Raw genomic sequence first — 18039 nt, forward strand, 5'->3', positions numbered from 1 at the left:
GGCCTCTTACGGTTTCAGGTTTTTCTTATCATCCCTCCCCATCCAGAACAAATTCAAATGTACGACTCCCACTCCACCTGGCCCTGGAGCCCGATTACGGCCGCAGGGTCTGGCCTACAGCCTTGGTGGGACATGAAGAGATCACAAACACCAACGCAGGGTTCGCTACTTGAACATTGGTGGGGGACGGAGAGGACAAATACACAACTTTTCAGCATGAGGACTTCGCCGTTATGAGAATCATTTCAGTTGCCACTGCCGGCAATTTAGAGGTGTTACCGCACTGGCACAGCGAGTTCGTGTATCTTATATTTCACGACACTGCCACTAGCATGCCTAACAGAAGATGCTTTTACATCACTGTAGTTTCAGAAATGAAACAATAAAATCTGTTTCTTTGAGAAAAAGAGAGAGCTCACATCCCAAACTTGTTGCCTAATGGCAGATGCCTTGAAACTATGGGATGGATATTACCGAAAAAAATAAAGACGACAGACATTCCACTTTTCAGGAACCCTAAAGGGCTGAGCTTGCTTTCTGTGGGATGAACTCAGACATAGAGCATGGTGCCACTGGGTAGCTGAAGACTGCCTGCCTGCAGTTGCTGAGGGAGGATGTAGAATACCAAAGAGGGGAAAAAGCAGGAAAAAAGCTCCTGTAGGGTGACAACCATCTTCCTTTTCTAGTTGGGTTAATGATGTTCACTTATTAAAAAAGAAAAATAGGAAGAACCAGCATGGGGTTTTTTGTGATTCTACACGATCCCTTGAAGCCTGCAGTGCCAGAAACAGCACCAGCCTCCAGAAGCAAAGAAGTGTGACTCACGTTAGTCACAAAGCAGCCACTCAGGCTGATTAACACACAACATTGATCGCTACCGAATATAATTCTGTGCAGAAAGTTTCAGCTTGGCTCAAAAATGGCTGATGGCATTACAGCAAAAAGGTGGAGGGTGAAAAAGGACGCTGTCAAGGACCCCAGGATCCCAAAGCTGAGAAGAGAATGACGCCATTCAGTAATCATCTACCTTTTACTACTCTCAGAATACAAACCTTTGTAAAGGAAAAACGGACATCACTACATTGTTCCACAGACTGAGACACAGAGGTACTTGCAGTTCATTTTGAACAGCTGGTCTTGCCCAGAACAAAGCATTAGGATGCACTACAAAAGTTACAGAGTCAAGCTGAGTGGATAGAAGAAAAATAAGCGAAGGAGATATTATTAATGCTATTCTAGAGTGAAAACTAAGTCTGCCTTTCTGGAACAGAACATCTGAGGCAATTTTCAACTGCCACCCCACTGTAATCATTTCTCCTTTCCCCAGAGACTTTGTGGAACTGAACCCCAATTTAAAAATCCACAGATCCTGCTGAATCAGTTAAGCTGATCAGTTATACTTCACACTTAAAAACAAGAGAATGCAGTATGCGTGCCGCCATGAAAACCACCACTGACTTCAGAACTGTCAAAAGTAACAAAACATACAAGAAATTTGCCCTAATGAGAAACAGCCACACACAGCCATTCCAGCATGACTCTCCTCTTCAGACTTAACTGAGTGCTTTTGTACAGTGCACAAATTCAGATCTTTTCAGAAGGTTATCACCATAGCCTTATTAAAACTTAAAAAAGTATTTCCAGTTTATTCCTTCCCCTTCAATGTGTACTTAATGAATTGTATTCAGTTACATCAGTCACCGTATTCACTGCGAAATGCGGTTTAGATGCATCGGAAAACTAATCCTAACTTAGTAGTCTCAAAACAACCTCTACACAAGGTGTATGTAACATCTAGAGCTAGTGGTTCTAAGTAACCCTTCATCCTAACAGGCACCTACTTGGGTTGCCATTTTTCCGTAGTCAATCCATCGCAAAGTGGCAAAGTTGGTAGACTCAGCACAGTTGAAGCCATGATTGAAGCCAGCATGGTAACCGTAAGGAAATGTAATCATAAACTCTCCGGCTTCCTGGGTGATCTGAAAAACAGAAATAAAAGGAAGAGATACCCCACAGATCAGTTGACACAGCACCTTGAGAACACAGACCTATAAAAAACTCACGGGTTAAATCTCTCTCTCTCAACTGGGCGGTAGGCAGAACAGTCATTGCCAACTCTTGGCTAAACCTAGAACAATTCCTTGTTAACCGCAGAAATACTGCAATATTTCTATTAAGGAAAAAAGACAGTAAAATGGCTGGAAGGGGTCACAAGAGCTGAACTATTTAGACTCCCAAGCTCCAGTTACAAAAAAGGTCTCAGGCTGCAGCATTCTAAAAGATCAGTAAATCTGTAGATGGCGACTACTTTAGCTCATGGTAAGTCCAAATCTACACTCCCACCACCACGCCAGTGGAGCCAAGAAAACTGGATTTCCCTCCTAACATGCACTCTGCACTGCAGGGTCCTACTGAAGTACGCGCTGCCTTTCACTGTATTTATTTCCCCACTCACGTTACTCCCATTTGTTCACCCGTAAGTCAAACAACCTAAAAATTACAGCCCACCATTTGTCTACTTAAGTAAAATTAAAACAACAATAACCATTATGGACATTATTAATATAAGGTTTAAAAACTCTGCAGATTACAGCTGTAATCAGAGGCCAATCAATTTGTGATGCTTCTAGAAAATCCTCTTTTTAAATCTTATGCAGAGAAGATATCGGGGGGAAAAAGGAATTTAATTCTTAGAATATGGCACAGATCATAAGAGCAACTGGCAGTGACATAGCGCACTTGGAGCAATCCTTCCAGTCCAGCTCTCTCGCTTAGCGAGCGTGCAACAGCACCTCCCTCCTATGGATTAGGAGGAAAATTTCGACCTTCCCTGTCTTTTCAACCCAGAAGTGCTGACAGACCTTTCCTAGCAGTCACATGCCAAGCAACTCCATTTGGATTCCTTCCCACCAGCAGTAACTCACGACACAGCAGTTCAGACCCTACAGAGATTTCAAAGAACTTACACTTCTAAACACAAGGATGGGTCCAAATAGAAAATGTAAACAGGCAGAAGTTCAAACATTTACCCAGTTGGCTGGACTAACACCTAAACTTGCTAATGTCATTAATTTAAATAAAAAAAAAGGGGGGGGGAGAATAAAAGCTGCTATGATAATACAAGAAGCTTCTGCAGTATTTCTGGATGAGAGGTGCTGAAGTCCAGTCTGTACCCAGCTTCACAGAGCATCCTCCCATCCAGCCCCCTCCATAAATCAAAGCAGAGTGGTAGATTGCTAACTTCAGAAGACGGAAAGATTATGTTTCTGTCAGGAAATCTACATCCTGGTGTCTTCATTTCAAGCCCACAGTGTATGTCCTCCATGTCACTGCTGTCAACATTATCCCTACAATAAATTAGAAAGCACTCAAGATGATGGATAGGCCATGCAGAAAAGTAATAACTATTGAAGGAAAGCCAGCACAAACTGCCACTCATGGAGAAAGCCCTAAATTTACTGACTTCTGCAAGCTCTTGAAGAATAAATGGAGAAATCAATAGGAGATTACAGAAATACACATTTTTAATTATTAAAAAGCCCTAGTATTGATCTGTTTCTCTTTTTCCAGAAGTAAATACCATTATAGAGATTTATAAATGCGTGCCTATTCATTTCATTGAAATCTGCCAAGAATTTAGACGAAGGGATCCTATCTCTGTTTCTAAAGAAAAATGGCACACGTTCACCGTTTCTGAATAACAGTGATCCTCCTTCAAAAGCTGCTATTTCAGGACAGGAGGTATTCAGATAGAGGCTGCTCAGACTAAAGAGCTGCTCCTCCTTTTTACATTTAAAAACATCCTTCCAGTGAGTGCCAGCGAGAAGAGAGAAGCTATCATAAAAAAAACACACTCCCTCCACACTTTGTAAATCAGGATTAGGAGTTATATTTAAGTAATGTGTTAATAATCCCCCTTCCTTTGAAAAGTTTGGGTTTGACAGTAAAATACTCCTCTGTCTACACCGGGCTCTTCCATTTTTTGTAAAAAACGGGGAGACAAAAATCAGGTTCTTAGCATTCAGATAGTGCCTATTTTAAAGGTTTCTACATATACTCAGTATGAAAGAGACACCAATCTGCAAAAAACCTTCATGTCACAAATGATAGTGGGAAGATTCATAGTGAGAAGCCCAGCTAAGCAGGTAAAGACTTTTTACCAAGCAATAAATTAGAAACTCCCTTATTTAAACCACTCTGTATCCCATCCCTATCACCATACAGCTCAGCAAAGCTGACCTGGGATAAGCTCGGAAGGAAAGTTTTCCTCTACTCCCTTTTTACAAACTCCTTTGCTCCACTTGGTTGGTTATTGATCAGAAATCACTTAGTACATAATTACTAGTCAATGCCACTTTCCTTAAACAGATAAAAAAGCAAACATATAACAATGAATACATTGTTCTGGAGAAAAATATGCCCACCTACAACGTTCAAAAATTTGAACTCTTGCAAATATTTCCTTCGCTTTCTGACCTCTGGCAGACCCAAGAGCACTGCCCCAGCACGCTGCTTGAATGGAACGGCAGCAATTCATTCCCAGTTCCTATGCTCCTCCATTCTGCAGGACGACTGCACGTCGCCAAAGGATCACATGGCAAACTTCACCGAGAACGGCTAGTGTGCACCAACAGGTACTTTTTAAATTATTATTTTCAGCTGCGTCTTTAGATAAGCAGTGCACTCTTTTTAGGCTCTGTTCAGCCAATTATTGCACCACTTACGGCTTCTGGTTAAAACAACTTCATAAGGAAAACACCGCAAGAAGTAGCAAGACACAGCATTCAACTGATACTGAAGCAGAAAGAAGCATAAGAAATCCTTAAACTTCACAGTTTAGGCCAATAAAGATAAGGTCAGGCAGATTTTTCAGGAGCTTGCACTGGCTACAGATTTTGTACTCTTTTCTGAGCATGGTCAGGATGGAGAACATCTTTTATCCTCTATCAAAAGTCATTTCTCAGAGGGGCATCTATGCATTAAACTGAGATGCCTCCCATGTTCCAATCCACATATCCTTTCTCCTGAAATCTGTAAAGTGAAAACCCTTACCAAAAAATTCAGATCCCACAATTAGATATTTTCATTATTATTTTCAACCATGTGTAGCAGGTAGCTGTGTTTTCACACTTGGGAATTAGGTTCCACAGACAGAATTACAAGAAAAACGGTTTGTTGCTCTCTATGAACAATTTAGTATCACCCATCAGGTGCAAACTACGCCAAGTCCAGCCACTGATGTTGAACCATAAGCACCACATTGCTTCGTGCAAGTCTCCCCTGCACCGACAGCAAGCTCATCTGACATGCCAGATGATTACACTTCAAATTTCATTCATCATAGCCTTCCACTAGGAAAAATGAAACAGTCTCTGGAGCAGTAAATTGGATGAATTCATAGTTTTTATGCTACGGAAGAGCCAAGATCTTTTACTTCCATCTCAAAGAATCACCAGGCTCATCAAACAGGTGCTACACTTTGTCTCAGGTGGACTAACTCTAGCAAAACCATGCTTTAAAAAAACCTCAAAAGACCAGAACTTGAGAGTTCTTACTTAGAAAAAGATGGCCATAATATCTACAGACGATGGTGCAAAGGGGATGGGGAAGGATGCGATCAGTTTGCATCAGGCATTCTTTTGGTACTTCCCACTGGAGTTAGAGTCCTGGTGCCTCTAACTCAGTTCCTTTCCCCACATCCCAAGGCTGCCCTGGGCCCTCCTGGCAGGACGGGCTCTGCGGGCCGGTAACACGCAGCAGCAGTAGCTGTTTGATGGATTCTGCACAGATACTAAATCCGCAGTAAGCATGCTTGGCTGAGGAGATTTACTTCTTGCCAGAAGACTTTAAGAATAAGCATATTAAAATGATCATACCAAATAAACATGATGTCTCATTTCAAGTAAGAGGACTTTCAAGAGATTCATGGATCCTTACTGGCTTAGCGTAGAAAGAACGCTTACACAACAGAGAACCAGCATGTCTAACTCCACTTTTTGGTTCATACTGCATCCAGGAGAAAAAAGTCTGTGTTCAAGAATTACCAATGAGTTATGCTGCCTACAGATAAGCCACAGCATCTGTATTACAGTTTGCCCCTCTCTACCTAGAGAGGCTCCCTAATTGACAAAGTTAGTTCTAGCAAAAGCTTTTGTGAAGAGAAGCACTTCACAGAAAGTGTCTTAGCCAAACCACAAATCCTCACTTAGAGGCAGCCACCTGGTTTAAACCGATAGGATACATTTAGCATAATAATGCATTTAGAAATTAAGCAAACTGCTCCCCAGCGGTTTGCAATGAATTGTTTCCTTAAAAGAGGGGTGTGGTGCTTTGTGCACCTCACAACTTGCTAGTGTCTTCAACGCATCCTTTGTACGTACCCGGTCAAAAGGAATACCATACTTCTTCAAGATTGAGGGTGAAATGAGGGTCATCTTGTGACGGAGGAAAGCATCACATCCCTGAGAGCTTCCTGGAAAAAATCCTGTAGAGAGATTAAAAAGAGGAGGATCGCTATAGGAATACTATATCCAATCATTATTTAAGCAGAGACAAGCTGAGAAAATGAAAACCTGCCTCAATACTTTATATAGATCAAAACAATAGGCATACAACTGAAGGTGTCGGCAATTAGCACATCCCTCGTTGTTTAGAATACCAGATAAATTTTGTGACAAAACCTCGCGTGTTCAGCATCTAAGCCGTCTATGTCTGGGAATAAGCAACTTGGCCAAAATCTCAGTAAAACCCTAGCAAATTAAGAAACAGAACCTGTCTGTCTCAGGTTTTGGCTAGTACCCTAAACCCTGAGCCACCCTTTTGCTGAATACGGACAAGGAAAAAGTGACAAGCATGCACCATCTACTCCAAACACCGCTATGTCCTTTTTATCCCTTCTCTGACGGGCAGCTATATTATTCCTGGGAAAGGAATACAACTCATAAGATTCCAGACCGATCTGCCCCACTTACCACCCCCTAAAGGAAAAAAAAAATAAGCATGTAGATGTTAATATTCAGTCAAAAGAAAGAACGGAAACAAAATGTATCCATCGCAAGGCAGTGGAAGGAGGGACACTCATTCGCTGGCCACCCTGGTCACCAGCAACGCTGGCAGAGGCAGCGTGAGCCGACTCAGACAGCATCTCGGCGCTATGAGGTGTTAAGTTCTACCATAGCTACATGATCCACGCTGAGCTGGTAGAAGAAATCACAATTAATAAAAAAAATACTAAAATTGTGGTGAAAACTGAACAAACCCCTTGATGTCAGCACTTCGCTCCCAGAAATGTCAGCTCAACCAATGTAACACCATTTTCTTCAAGACCATGTGTTCCATTCCAAGTGGGTGATTCAATAACAAATTATGTGTTTATGGGGATTAAAAAACATCGCCATTTAGGAAAATAAATAACCCAAGCTCTGGAAACAAAACTAATTGATGAGACATAATGGAAGGGGTTTCAGAAAGTAAAAAAGGATTACTGGATTCCAGATTTTCTTGTATTTTTGTACTAAAAGCATTTCAATTAAAATTATGACTGTCTGCTACCCAGTCTGTCGTCCCTCTCTGCAGTTCCTCTTTTTAATGCACAGTTTAAGTGGCTCTCATTAAAGCTACTAATAAAGAAGCACATTTTAAGTGATTAGCACCAATAACATGGCAACACATTAACATTCTCTCCGTGGGCTCCATAGCTCTCCCAGTGAGCCCATTTACAGCTCAGCTATTCATTTTCCATATTAATTGCATACTCATTTCTCCATAGTACACTTCTTCATAGTATAGACCGCTGCTGCATAGGGCAGGGAGAATGCCCAAGCAGCAATACTGCTTCATTGTAGTTTCAAAACATTACCCAGCCCAACTTCCAAAAGGTACTAAGCAACAGAAAACTAAAATAACGACGAGATCATTGATAATTTCCTTCTGGTTGATACCTTGCCAACCATCTATGCGTCTCAAAAATTGATCATCAGTAAAATTAAGTTACAAGCAGCAAGAGACTTAGTATTACTTATGTCAGACTTTGGTGTGCTATTTCAGATTCTACAGACATGGGTCATCTGGATTTACTGACTTTTTAATAGATGAAAAAGTAACTTTTATAAAACCTGGCAAATAACTAAACTGAACTGTAGCTTTGAAATGCGACATTTCTGAGCAGCAATTTTCAATATTATTTGTATTTAGGGATCATGGCTCTCAGTGCACAGGAAAACAATACTACCATGCCCTAGGACATTTATACCCATTTATTCTACATTTATCCTACACAACCAGTTGCTCGCTCCCTTCAACACCCTCCCCTTTTTTATACAAGTATGAAACAGTCAATAGAACGTCAGACTATCAGCAAGAAATGCCATTACTATGAATTTGTCTACTTTCTGGAGAAACGGTATCAGAACATTTTTTAATTTTGCCTCAGAATACAGTCTTCCAGATTTTCCTGCCTGCTTCTGCTGCACTAACTTCAACAACAGATTTAAATCATTAAAGTATGCCTCGCTGAAGATGAACACGTAGATTTGCAGTTAATTATTCTGGGACAGGAGCTTTTTTTAGCTGGGCAGCACTTAGAACATTTGCAAGTGAATGAAAATAGCAACAAAAACCAAACACAACATCAACAAATTAAAAAATATATACTTCTGCAGTCAGACATCTTCCCTGAAGCTTCCAGCGTTACCAACTGGAAATCAGCAGAAATGCCAAGGACAGGACACTGAAGCCTGCGCTCGCCGCTCACCAGACGACCATGGCAGGTAGTCAGGCAAGAACTCATACACAAGGTTTTCAGCCGCTGAGGCTGGCACTTGTAAATTTTTGAGGCCAAGAATTTACAGACAGCCTGGTGAGAGGTGGAAGTTTACCACAGCTCGAGCTAGCCTTGCTCTTTCTTTTTTTTCTTTTATTAAGATGGCCTTTATTGCACTGTAAAGACGAAGGAGGATGAGGCTGGAACAAAAGGAAAGCCACCAAATACAGTGTGTATCACTATGGAGGGAAATGAGAACTCCACCAGCTATTCTTCACAAACGCTGTTGCTGAATTTGTAAGCACTTTCCTACTTAAGACTGATCTTAATCAACGCTAATACTGTATATTTACCATTTATAGTGTAGGAAGAAAGAACAGCTACTACCACCCTTTTTCCCTGCAGAACGCGTATCTAGGGGTATGAGGAAGACCCCCCAGGCTCCACACCACACCACTAGTTCTCACCTCACTGTGACAAACCTCATATTACACACGGAGATGCAAGATGGGTCTCTTATTAAACCCATTTCCCAGAAATGGAAGCATCAGGTCTCAATGCCTCAAAATTCAAGGTTTTTTTCCATTAGATTTAGTTACGGTCATGGTGTGTCAGAAGACCAAGGCTTTGAGAAAACAGTTGCACTAGTAGGAAAATTCACTGACAAGGGGACAAGGTTTCTGACTCTGAAGCTATTATACCAATGCAGGTTCATCAAGCAGCTCTTGCAAGAATAAATTATAGCAGCCAGTTCAATGTCAATTCTTTATCAATCTGTTTAAAAATCAAGGGTAGGATTCTCCCCTGGGATGCTTCAGTTTTCACCGAGAACACACCCACGTGTTTTTCCAAAGACAGGAGGAAGCTTACCTTTCGCCAGGCGTTCCAATCTCTTGCCATGTTCTGGAGGTATGGCATACCTAGGAGAAAGTTAACACCAAAGAATTAAAATCACACTAAAACTTGAAAACAGTAAAAGAAGGCTAGAAACAAGCGTGGTAATAACTTTTAGCACAGCACACTCGCAATTAACGTCTGGAAATACAACCTGAAATTTAAGTCTGGAAGGTATCAGTAACACGTAATTATAATACATGGAGAAAGCCAGTATTTTAATGAAAGTCCTTAGACATGTTATACGATGTGCATTATTTTCCTGCAATTTTTTTTTAACAGCATCACAGGACTTCACAAAGTGGAAGGAGAACCAAGAAGGCAAAGTGATGATACAGCACTGGAAAAAACAGAAATAAATCAGTATAGGGAACAGCAGGCATATTTTCTGCAGGCAAGACACCAGCAAAATAAAGCCATGAGGCTGTGATAAAGATTAACACGCAAGAAATTCTGGATAGGCTAAGTTGCGGAGGAGGGTCTGTGTATATTGGCATATCTACAGCGAAGGAAGACAAATTTTTCCAAAGAAAACTCTGTGCAATTCTTTTGGGTTTTATTCAAAAAAAGTAAATATTCTTCATAATAGCTGAAGTGGTCAATCCTTCTATCTATGCTGGACTGTGTTGCCTGATGCGAAATAACACAATTAAGCTATTTGATAATTTTCTTGATGAGGTGAATGAAAAAGCAGGGTGTTCTGAGGAAAACAACATTAAAGGGTATATGGAACAACTCCTACACTTTTTAAAGACAGTTTTGTATGATTAGGGATAAAAAGAGTGCGAAAGCATTTGATTGAAATGGGTTTTTCCCCCCACAAGTGCAAAGTATTGAACATAACTCTGGAAAAACAATCAACTGCCTAAGTCACACACAAGCCTAATTGCGATATCCTCCTGTGATCACTGGAAAACAGCAACGGAGTCCTACTCTTACAACAGTTTTGCCATGTGAAGAGATAATATGCTAGGCTATAGAAAAACAAAGACCATTCATTTGTACCACTCGAAGCCTTCCACTGAGCTCATTCGTGTGTGCAGCCGCTGATGGCTGCTGCGTACGTGCTCAGTCTGCTTCCCAAAGTTAAGAACGAGAAATTTCTGTTTCCTTACAGGCAATTTGGACACTTCAATGTGCTTTAATGCAACGCAGACAGTAGAAACAACTTGAAAAAACTGGCAAAAAAGCTTCTAATAGTTGCAGAAACAGTGCTGCGTGTGATGTTTATTTTAAAAAAATCAGGAAAGTTTCAAACGCTTGGTTTTCTTCCCCGAAAGTTGTTAGTTACCTTACTGCTTTGAAGTTATACTACCCCAGTATTCACAGAAGCAAAAATCAGGTGACGAAGATTTTGTGTTCAGGTTATAACGAGGCAACTAACTTGATACACTTAAACACGTTTCACATGATGACACACATAGTAATGCCAATGGAATTTTGTAAATTATTGTTTATATACTGCATCAACTTAAATGTGGCTCACGTGCCGTTTTTTGTAACAGAGAATTTTGAAAATTTACATTTGTGAGAGCGACGTTTATTGCCAGCTACAACTTTTGTTCAATGTGCATAATAAAAAATGCATTATTTTTGTTATTTTCAATAAAGATGTCAAAACCATCATGTCTCATTATAACAAGCTGAAAACAGGATATTGTAGCGGGCAACTGCATGATCTCAACAACAGGTAAACAGTATTGCTGTACTTGTGATAGGATCTCTCAAAATACACCTGATTTCAGAGGACTTTCAGCCAGGCCCCGTGCTGAGCTTCTCAATTTTCAAGTCTACAGTTTATCTACAATGTAAGGAGAAATAGATGGAAGTCCTATCCCGTACTGCTTTTGTACAAAACCAAAATTTACCTATTGTGGTCTGGCAGGTTAGAAAGGATAACAACGGACAGAAATCATACACAGGATGCTTCAAGATTTAGACATTAAGCCAACTTAAACTGATGGCTTAAAAAAATCTAAGCAAAAACACTATGTAGCACCTAATCTTGTAAAATAATAAATATAGCAATGGACTCCCAACATTCTCTGACCAAAGTCTGACAGTGCCTTAAACTGCATAATTATCAAACAATTCATTTGTCTGGGACAAAGCTAGGAGCTTTCATTTTACAAAGACCATTCATCACTTACATAAACGTGATAAAACTAATCCCGATCCAAAGCTCCTTTGTGGGATTAATGTCCCTTAAAACAGGGAAATGAGACATTCCATTTCTTCTGGGAAAAATGCTGAAGGATTGGGAAAGAACTAATTTATGGCTACAAGGCTGCCGATGATTAATGTAATATCCCCAGTCTACAATGCAACCTTCACTTAATTAGTGCCTGTAATTGGGAGTTGTAAAGATAAGATTAATTGAATCTTGAGGATGTTAAAAGTTTAATACATTGGAACATGGTTATTGTGTTATCGAAAACTGCAGACTGCAAAAAGCCAAGCTGAGCTTTAGAGAACAGTCCATGGAGAGACAAAGAAAAAGGACTTGCTTGGATAGAAACCAGCAACAGAGGAGGAATTTCCAGCTTACAAAAAAGAACTATATGTAATAACATACAAATCAGAACACCCTACCACAGAACAGCCTCTTGGTAACAGCTGACGCCAATTTTAGAACTTTTTTGTTTGGGCCAGTCTTGTAGGAAGCAGAGCCTATACATCTTTATACGTTTATTCTTAGGAATTCAAAAAATTAACTGCAGAAGAGAATTAGAAGTAGGTCAAATTCTGCTTTAAGTTACGCTCACAAATCTGACTGATTTACATAAAGATAGGCAATAAAGGAAGAATTTGGGCTGCTATTTAAAGCCAGTAAGAGAAACAGAAGGCTTCTGCAAGTATTGCACAGATTGAGCTAGCTCAATCTAGACATAAAATGATTGATTACAAGGTAGAATAACAATGGAGGCGACATGGATTGCTGCAATCAAAGGAGTACTGTTATTGAGCGTATAAACATCCACGAAGGGCTGGCTTTCGTGTACGACCTTATGGTACCATCCTCCTGCTTTCACTGTGAAAAACGGCCAGGCACTTGCTGGGGACAAAAACCCTTGACAGAGGGAACTGACAAAATACTGTCATTCAGTACGATTTGTTACCATCCCTCTTGCACCCACAGGCTGGGGCTCAGATCAACAGCAAAAGATCTTTAATTCCAGAGACAACTGACAAGATTATGCATGGCAAAGCATCTCCAGTAATTTCCTTTTCTATATGCACCACTTCGAATACTTGTTTCATCAAATAGCATGGTTCTTTTTCCTTTAGTACCCCAGCCCAAATACTGTATGGTGTAGGTTTCCTCTAGAAAAACACCAAAACCAAAAACCGCCTTATCAAAATCTCAAAAAGAAAAAAAAAAACCAAAACCAAAACAAACCACACACGTAAAGCTGCTTCCCTTCTCTGTCCCATTCAGGTCATAGTACAAATGCATTCCACAAATACAAAGAAAGAGAAGAAAAAACCACAGAACAAGCAAAATACCACTTTTTTATCAACTGGCCAAAATAGACTATGGTATCCACAAAAGATCTTGAATTGGGCTGTGTCGAGACTATCGGACTGAGAACTGCCCGATGCTTCGCCCCTGCTGACAGGAGCAGTTTCGTGACATCCCTCTGCCTGCGGAAAACTGAATTAGGAGTAGAGCAGGACTAACTTTGATCCAACCTTGAGCAGACACTTCCTTGTAACCACAGCAAAGATGGAGCAAGGATTTTCCATCGCCTCAAACAACCTAAATTAACGAGAAGCGGTGGTGGCAGCATAAATATTTTAACAGCCCTGCTTAAGAGCCATCTTTTTATAGACCACTACTGCTTCAGAGGAAACATCTGCAACAGCCAACAGAAAACACAACAGTGCCAAAAAAGCTGCCCTTGAGCCACTGCTTCAAGTGCAGAATCCGTCCCTTCTGGTTCAACCTGGTTCCCCAATAAAAGCAAAGTTACGTAAATAGTGCTAAACCAGCAACGGTTTTAAGATATATCAAACTTCCAAGAAACTGGGCTTGCAAACAAACCAAGAGACTAATGCCTTAAGTACGTACTTCCAAGGGTCTGCCTCGCAGTGGTTGACCAAGACAAAGGGCCAAGCTTAACCTGAAAACCTGACACTCAGCAATTTGTCGGATTACAGCATGAATAATGTCTTGCTGCTTTGCCAGGGAACACAAGATTTACAGAACGGGGAAAAAAATTATCTCAAGATAAAAAAAAATTATAGGTATATAACTCAAATGTCATCTTACCCCGAAGTCAACAATCTGAAAGTAATACGCTGATCCTTTTAAATTACCTTTTTCTACTCTTTCTACCAAAACAAAAGCAGGTCCCTGAAATGGATTAAGCATCACTTCTACAAATAGGGAACTTGCTGTTCTACCTGAGAGACTTTCAGCTTCCAAACTTGTTTGACAAAACCCAATTCCAGCATTTCTGATCTCTACTTCTGTGTAATTTTCTGAGCTCTTGAGTATCCTTCAAAACTGATTCTGACTGTAATTAACAGACATCAGCGTCACAGATCCAGAAGGTATTTGCCCCAAAGCTACAAATGCGTTAGATCCTCATTGCCCTACAGTGGTAGTTTGCTTTGGTTACCCGAAGTTTAACTGGACGGTCCTCTTCTTATCCTTAACACAAAAGAAAGATCCTTCCTATTTGCCATAAAGGATGTCATTAATAGCGTAATTTTCTTGGTGTTTTGTTTATTCCCCTGGAATGGTTTGATGGATGCAGATAATTATCAGACTATAAAAGCCAGCAAATGTGCTATTTTCTATCGCTCTAAATCATCAAACAAATAAAGTGTGAAACAGCACTTTTGAATACAATTTTCCCCTCTAATGGCTTAGAATTATTATCAGGAACAATGGAAATAAATAAGCAAATGTCTTGTGAGTTAAGAATTAAATGAGTGTGTCAGTAAAAAAGAGCAGGCAGACCATCCTGGGATACAAGGACCAGTTTAGAAGCCACTAAGGGCTGACATAACAGGGAATTCACTACGGCAGCGACAGTTTCCAGCATCAGGTGCTCGTCAGGGACTTTCCAGCCTAGCCCAGATTCTGTCCTCACCACTGCTTCTTCAAAGGCGGTGCAGTTCAATTTTGTCTTCTTGGCCACTGAAAGCTATTAAAAACTTTATCCATAACAAAGTCAATCCTCTGCTGGTCTCTCCGTTTAAGAAGAGCTGTTCTCACCTGAAGCTATCACTAGCTTTGGCAGAGGACCAGGCCATTCCGTCCCTTAGTTCAACCTCCCCTCAAAGCTTCCAAGACCTTTTCTTGCTACAGTCGTCACACACACACACGAGTTTTTGATAGTTACAACACCTTGCCTCCCCACCTCATCACACGTCAGCCTCTCCTTGCACCAACACAGAGCAATTAAGCAGTGATTAGATTACTAAATCTCAGGCACCCACTCTCTACTAGGGATTGGGCACCATGGGCAGGAGGAGGTTCAACCACGAGGCTTTGGAAATGTCACTTCAGTCCGATTCACGTGAGAAGGTAAGAAAGTTAATTTCACAGTGTCTGCACAAGGTCTGGCCAAACAGGCCTCACACAGTTTAACATGCTATAATTACTGAAATAAGGAACAGAAACGAAGAGAACAGCACATTTAAAATGCCTAAGACCACCTGTCAAGCTGGGGGTTAGTTATCTGTCTTCAAAGCAGATTTAGTTGTGCCAAGAATACTGACCCTTTGAAGATTCAAATGCCAACCTACTCTCAGTCATGACAGGCAGAATAGAAAGCTATTATTTCATTCTCTATACGACAAACTGTGTCCATAAATGCATAATCTGAACCCTGACCTTCAACATCTTTGACCCCCATGACAGAAGCAATGCCTCCAAAGAAAACCCCCCAGTCTATCAAGAATATTTATCACCCAATAGAAGCCATTACGAACCACCACTACGTAGAGGGTAGTCCCTCATTTGCAAAGTTCATATCCTGCTTCGAAGGCCTAATTTTTCTACAAGGTAAAGTAGTTATAATACTACATCTCCTGGCAGTGTCAAAGTAAAGCTCAGAGCAACAGAAGTCATTTTTCCACACTATTTTTAAGCTGTTTTGCAGCCTGTATGAAAAAAAAGGCGTTTCAGCAAGAAGAATGGATTGCTCCTTCATCGATACGGCTGTCATCTCCCTCCCTTTCATGGTCACATCTTTTTCCTCACTTTTACTTTCCTCCATGTTTAGCCTACCTTCATCCCTCTCTCCCTCCCAGTTTGTTAAAAGACAGAAATCAACTCCCTTTCTTCTTCTCCTCATCAGTATCTGAGGTTACCCCCCAGTGAATTTGCTCTAAGTATCCAGTTTCCCTTCTCAAGATCACTGTCGGAAAGGAAAATCTCCGGCCTCCCTCATCTGTCCCCTTCTGTTGTGGCTCCTTTACATCAAGAACGCAAACACGTGCTCTGGAGATAAGATCGCACACGGATCAGAGAGCTCCTTGTTCCTAGGAAAGAACCTTTATCGAGTGTCTGCAGTTTTATCTTTAATGGATCATTTTACAGGACAATAGATGATGGAATTCAGTATCTTTAACCAGCAGTGTCAATGATTTCAAATAATGACATTTTTATTGAAATACACATAGGTAGAAAGATAAACACAGAGACTGGGGAGGATCTGCTCAGAAAGTCATAATAAGGAGTAAATAGGTAATGACAGAACAAGATTACGACGACACAAACACAGCAAATCAACCTGTCTTCTGAAGCTCGGAGAAAAATGAGCTCTGCAGACAGCTGCTCAAATACAATCCTTTGGGAACCAGTGCAGGAAGAAAATCAGGACAAACCCTGCTCAGGAAGGGCCCGGGTAGCAGTAAGCATTCTCACACTTACACCACAGGGCCTGTTTCACTCGGTAAGATCTCTTCTCCACGCGCAGAGCTGCCTAATTATCAACCCCACTGCCAAGCACGATATGGAGAAACGGCAAGCAACTTTGCTGCGAACAGAACAGTAAGCAAGATGAGAAACTTCCTCCTTCCCTTAAGAAACTAAAGTTTGTGCAAGTACAAACTCTCCATTTGTTTTCCAGTAATGATGGGCACAGTATCTCGGGTCACTCTGGAGCTGGGATCAAATCCTTATGGACTGACTGTTGGAAGATTAGAGTCAAGCCTAACTCGTGCCAATCACATACGGCTAAAAGACTCTTTAACCCTTAAAGTTGCCATGAGCTAGAAATAGTATTCAAGAAGCATTAGTTTCAAGAACTGACATTAGGCAGCAGCTTTTTAAAATTCTGATTTTGAAGCAATATGCATTTTCAAGAGGTACACCTGAACTCATAACTGCAAGATTTGCCCAAAATAACTGAGCAACTGGCTATTTCCAGTGTTTCACTAACCCAGAATTCAATGAATACAAAAAGGAGATTTTTTCCAGAACTCAAATGCAATTTTTAAATACTATTTTAAAACAGAGAGTTTAATATGAACAACCATCTGCTCTTGGAAAGACTGTCAATGTACCAGTCCAGTTAGCTTCACAGCAACAAACGCCAGGCACAAAGCACAAAATTACAAATCACATTGGAGTGACTCTCCTTCCACGCGTACAAAATAAACCCATGGTCTGCTTCTGCATGCAGTGAATGAGCAGTATGAAGGGGGTATTTTACTAAGAAAAGGTGTTTTGGGAAAAACATTACGAAATCATTTATTCATTCAGTTTGGCCAAGAAGATAATTAGTATACAATTCAACAGAGATGAATGACTACAATATTCATCCCCTTGCCATTCTTCATTATTTGTTTTGAAGAACCTGTTCACATCAGATTTATTTCCCAAAACTGGCAATCAGATTATTAATTACTGGTTGGTTTTTGTAGCGGGTACTGTACGAATATAAAGAAAAGTGAAGATTATGCTTCAAAGACCTTATATTCTAAAATACCTCATTGCAACTCAAGAAACAAGGAGAAAAAAGGTAACCAGGGAGATCACAGATGTTCCTATCTTGCACCAACTGGCCTGTGAGAGCTGCCTCCTCTACCGGGCACAGGCACACGTACGCTCCTGCTCACTGCTTTTGGAAAAACATACAGGTAATTGCCTACAGCAGAACAAAAGAAATCTGCTCACTAGCAAAGAAAGGTATTTTTGGATTAGGAAATCCCTTGTGCTAGAGGTGCAATGCCTCTACGCACACTCTTTTCTTTTTTGAGGTAAAAAAAAATATTCCAAAGGCTTAATGCTCCTCATCCATCAAGCTGCATTGTTTCAAACCACAGCTACTACTTTGAAGTTAGTCCCTATGATCTTGTCAGCATCAAAGCTAGAAGTGGTATGGCTAAGATTTGATAAAGATCAGTGACAGAGTTTGTAAAGT

General features: G+C 40.6%; 1 protein-coding gene across 6 annotated transcripts in view; it reads right to left on the reverse strand.

Annotated features, from left to right (window-relative positions):
• The window catches only part of KDM4B (lysine demethylase 4B), a 92892-nt gene that overhangs the window by 47184 nt on the left and 27669 nt on the right, over window positions 1-18039 (reverse strand). For 4 of the 6 annotated variants that reach the window (XR_014230298.1, XM_082331076.1, XM_082331075.1 and 1 more), the window contains exons 6-8: window positions 9632-9681; window positions 6381-6484; window positions 1842-1979 (exon numbers count right to left, since the gene is read on the reverse strand). Coding sequence is in view for 3 of the 6 variants with exons in the window: in XM_082331076.1 (XP_082187202.1) it covers window positions 1842-1979; window positions 6381-6484; window positions 9632-9681 (292 nt within the window). In the remaining 3 variants the exon portion in view is untranslated. Of the gene's footprint in view, window positions 1-1841; window positions 1980-6380; window positions 6485-9631; window positions 9682-18039 lie in introns of those variants that run through there. The other 2 variants (XR_014230299.1, XR_014230300.1) reach the window with 1 other exon arrangement.

The sequence above is a fragment of the Platalea leucorodia genome (genome assembly GCF_965183815.1).
Source record: "Platalea leucorodia genome assembly, chromosome: 21".
NCBI classification, from domain to species: domain Eukaryota; kingdom Metazoa; phylum Chordata; class Aves; order Pelecaniformes; family Threskiornithidae; genus Platalea; species Platalea leucorodia.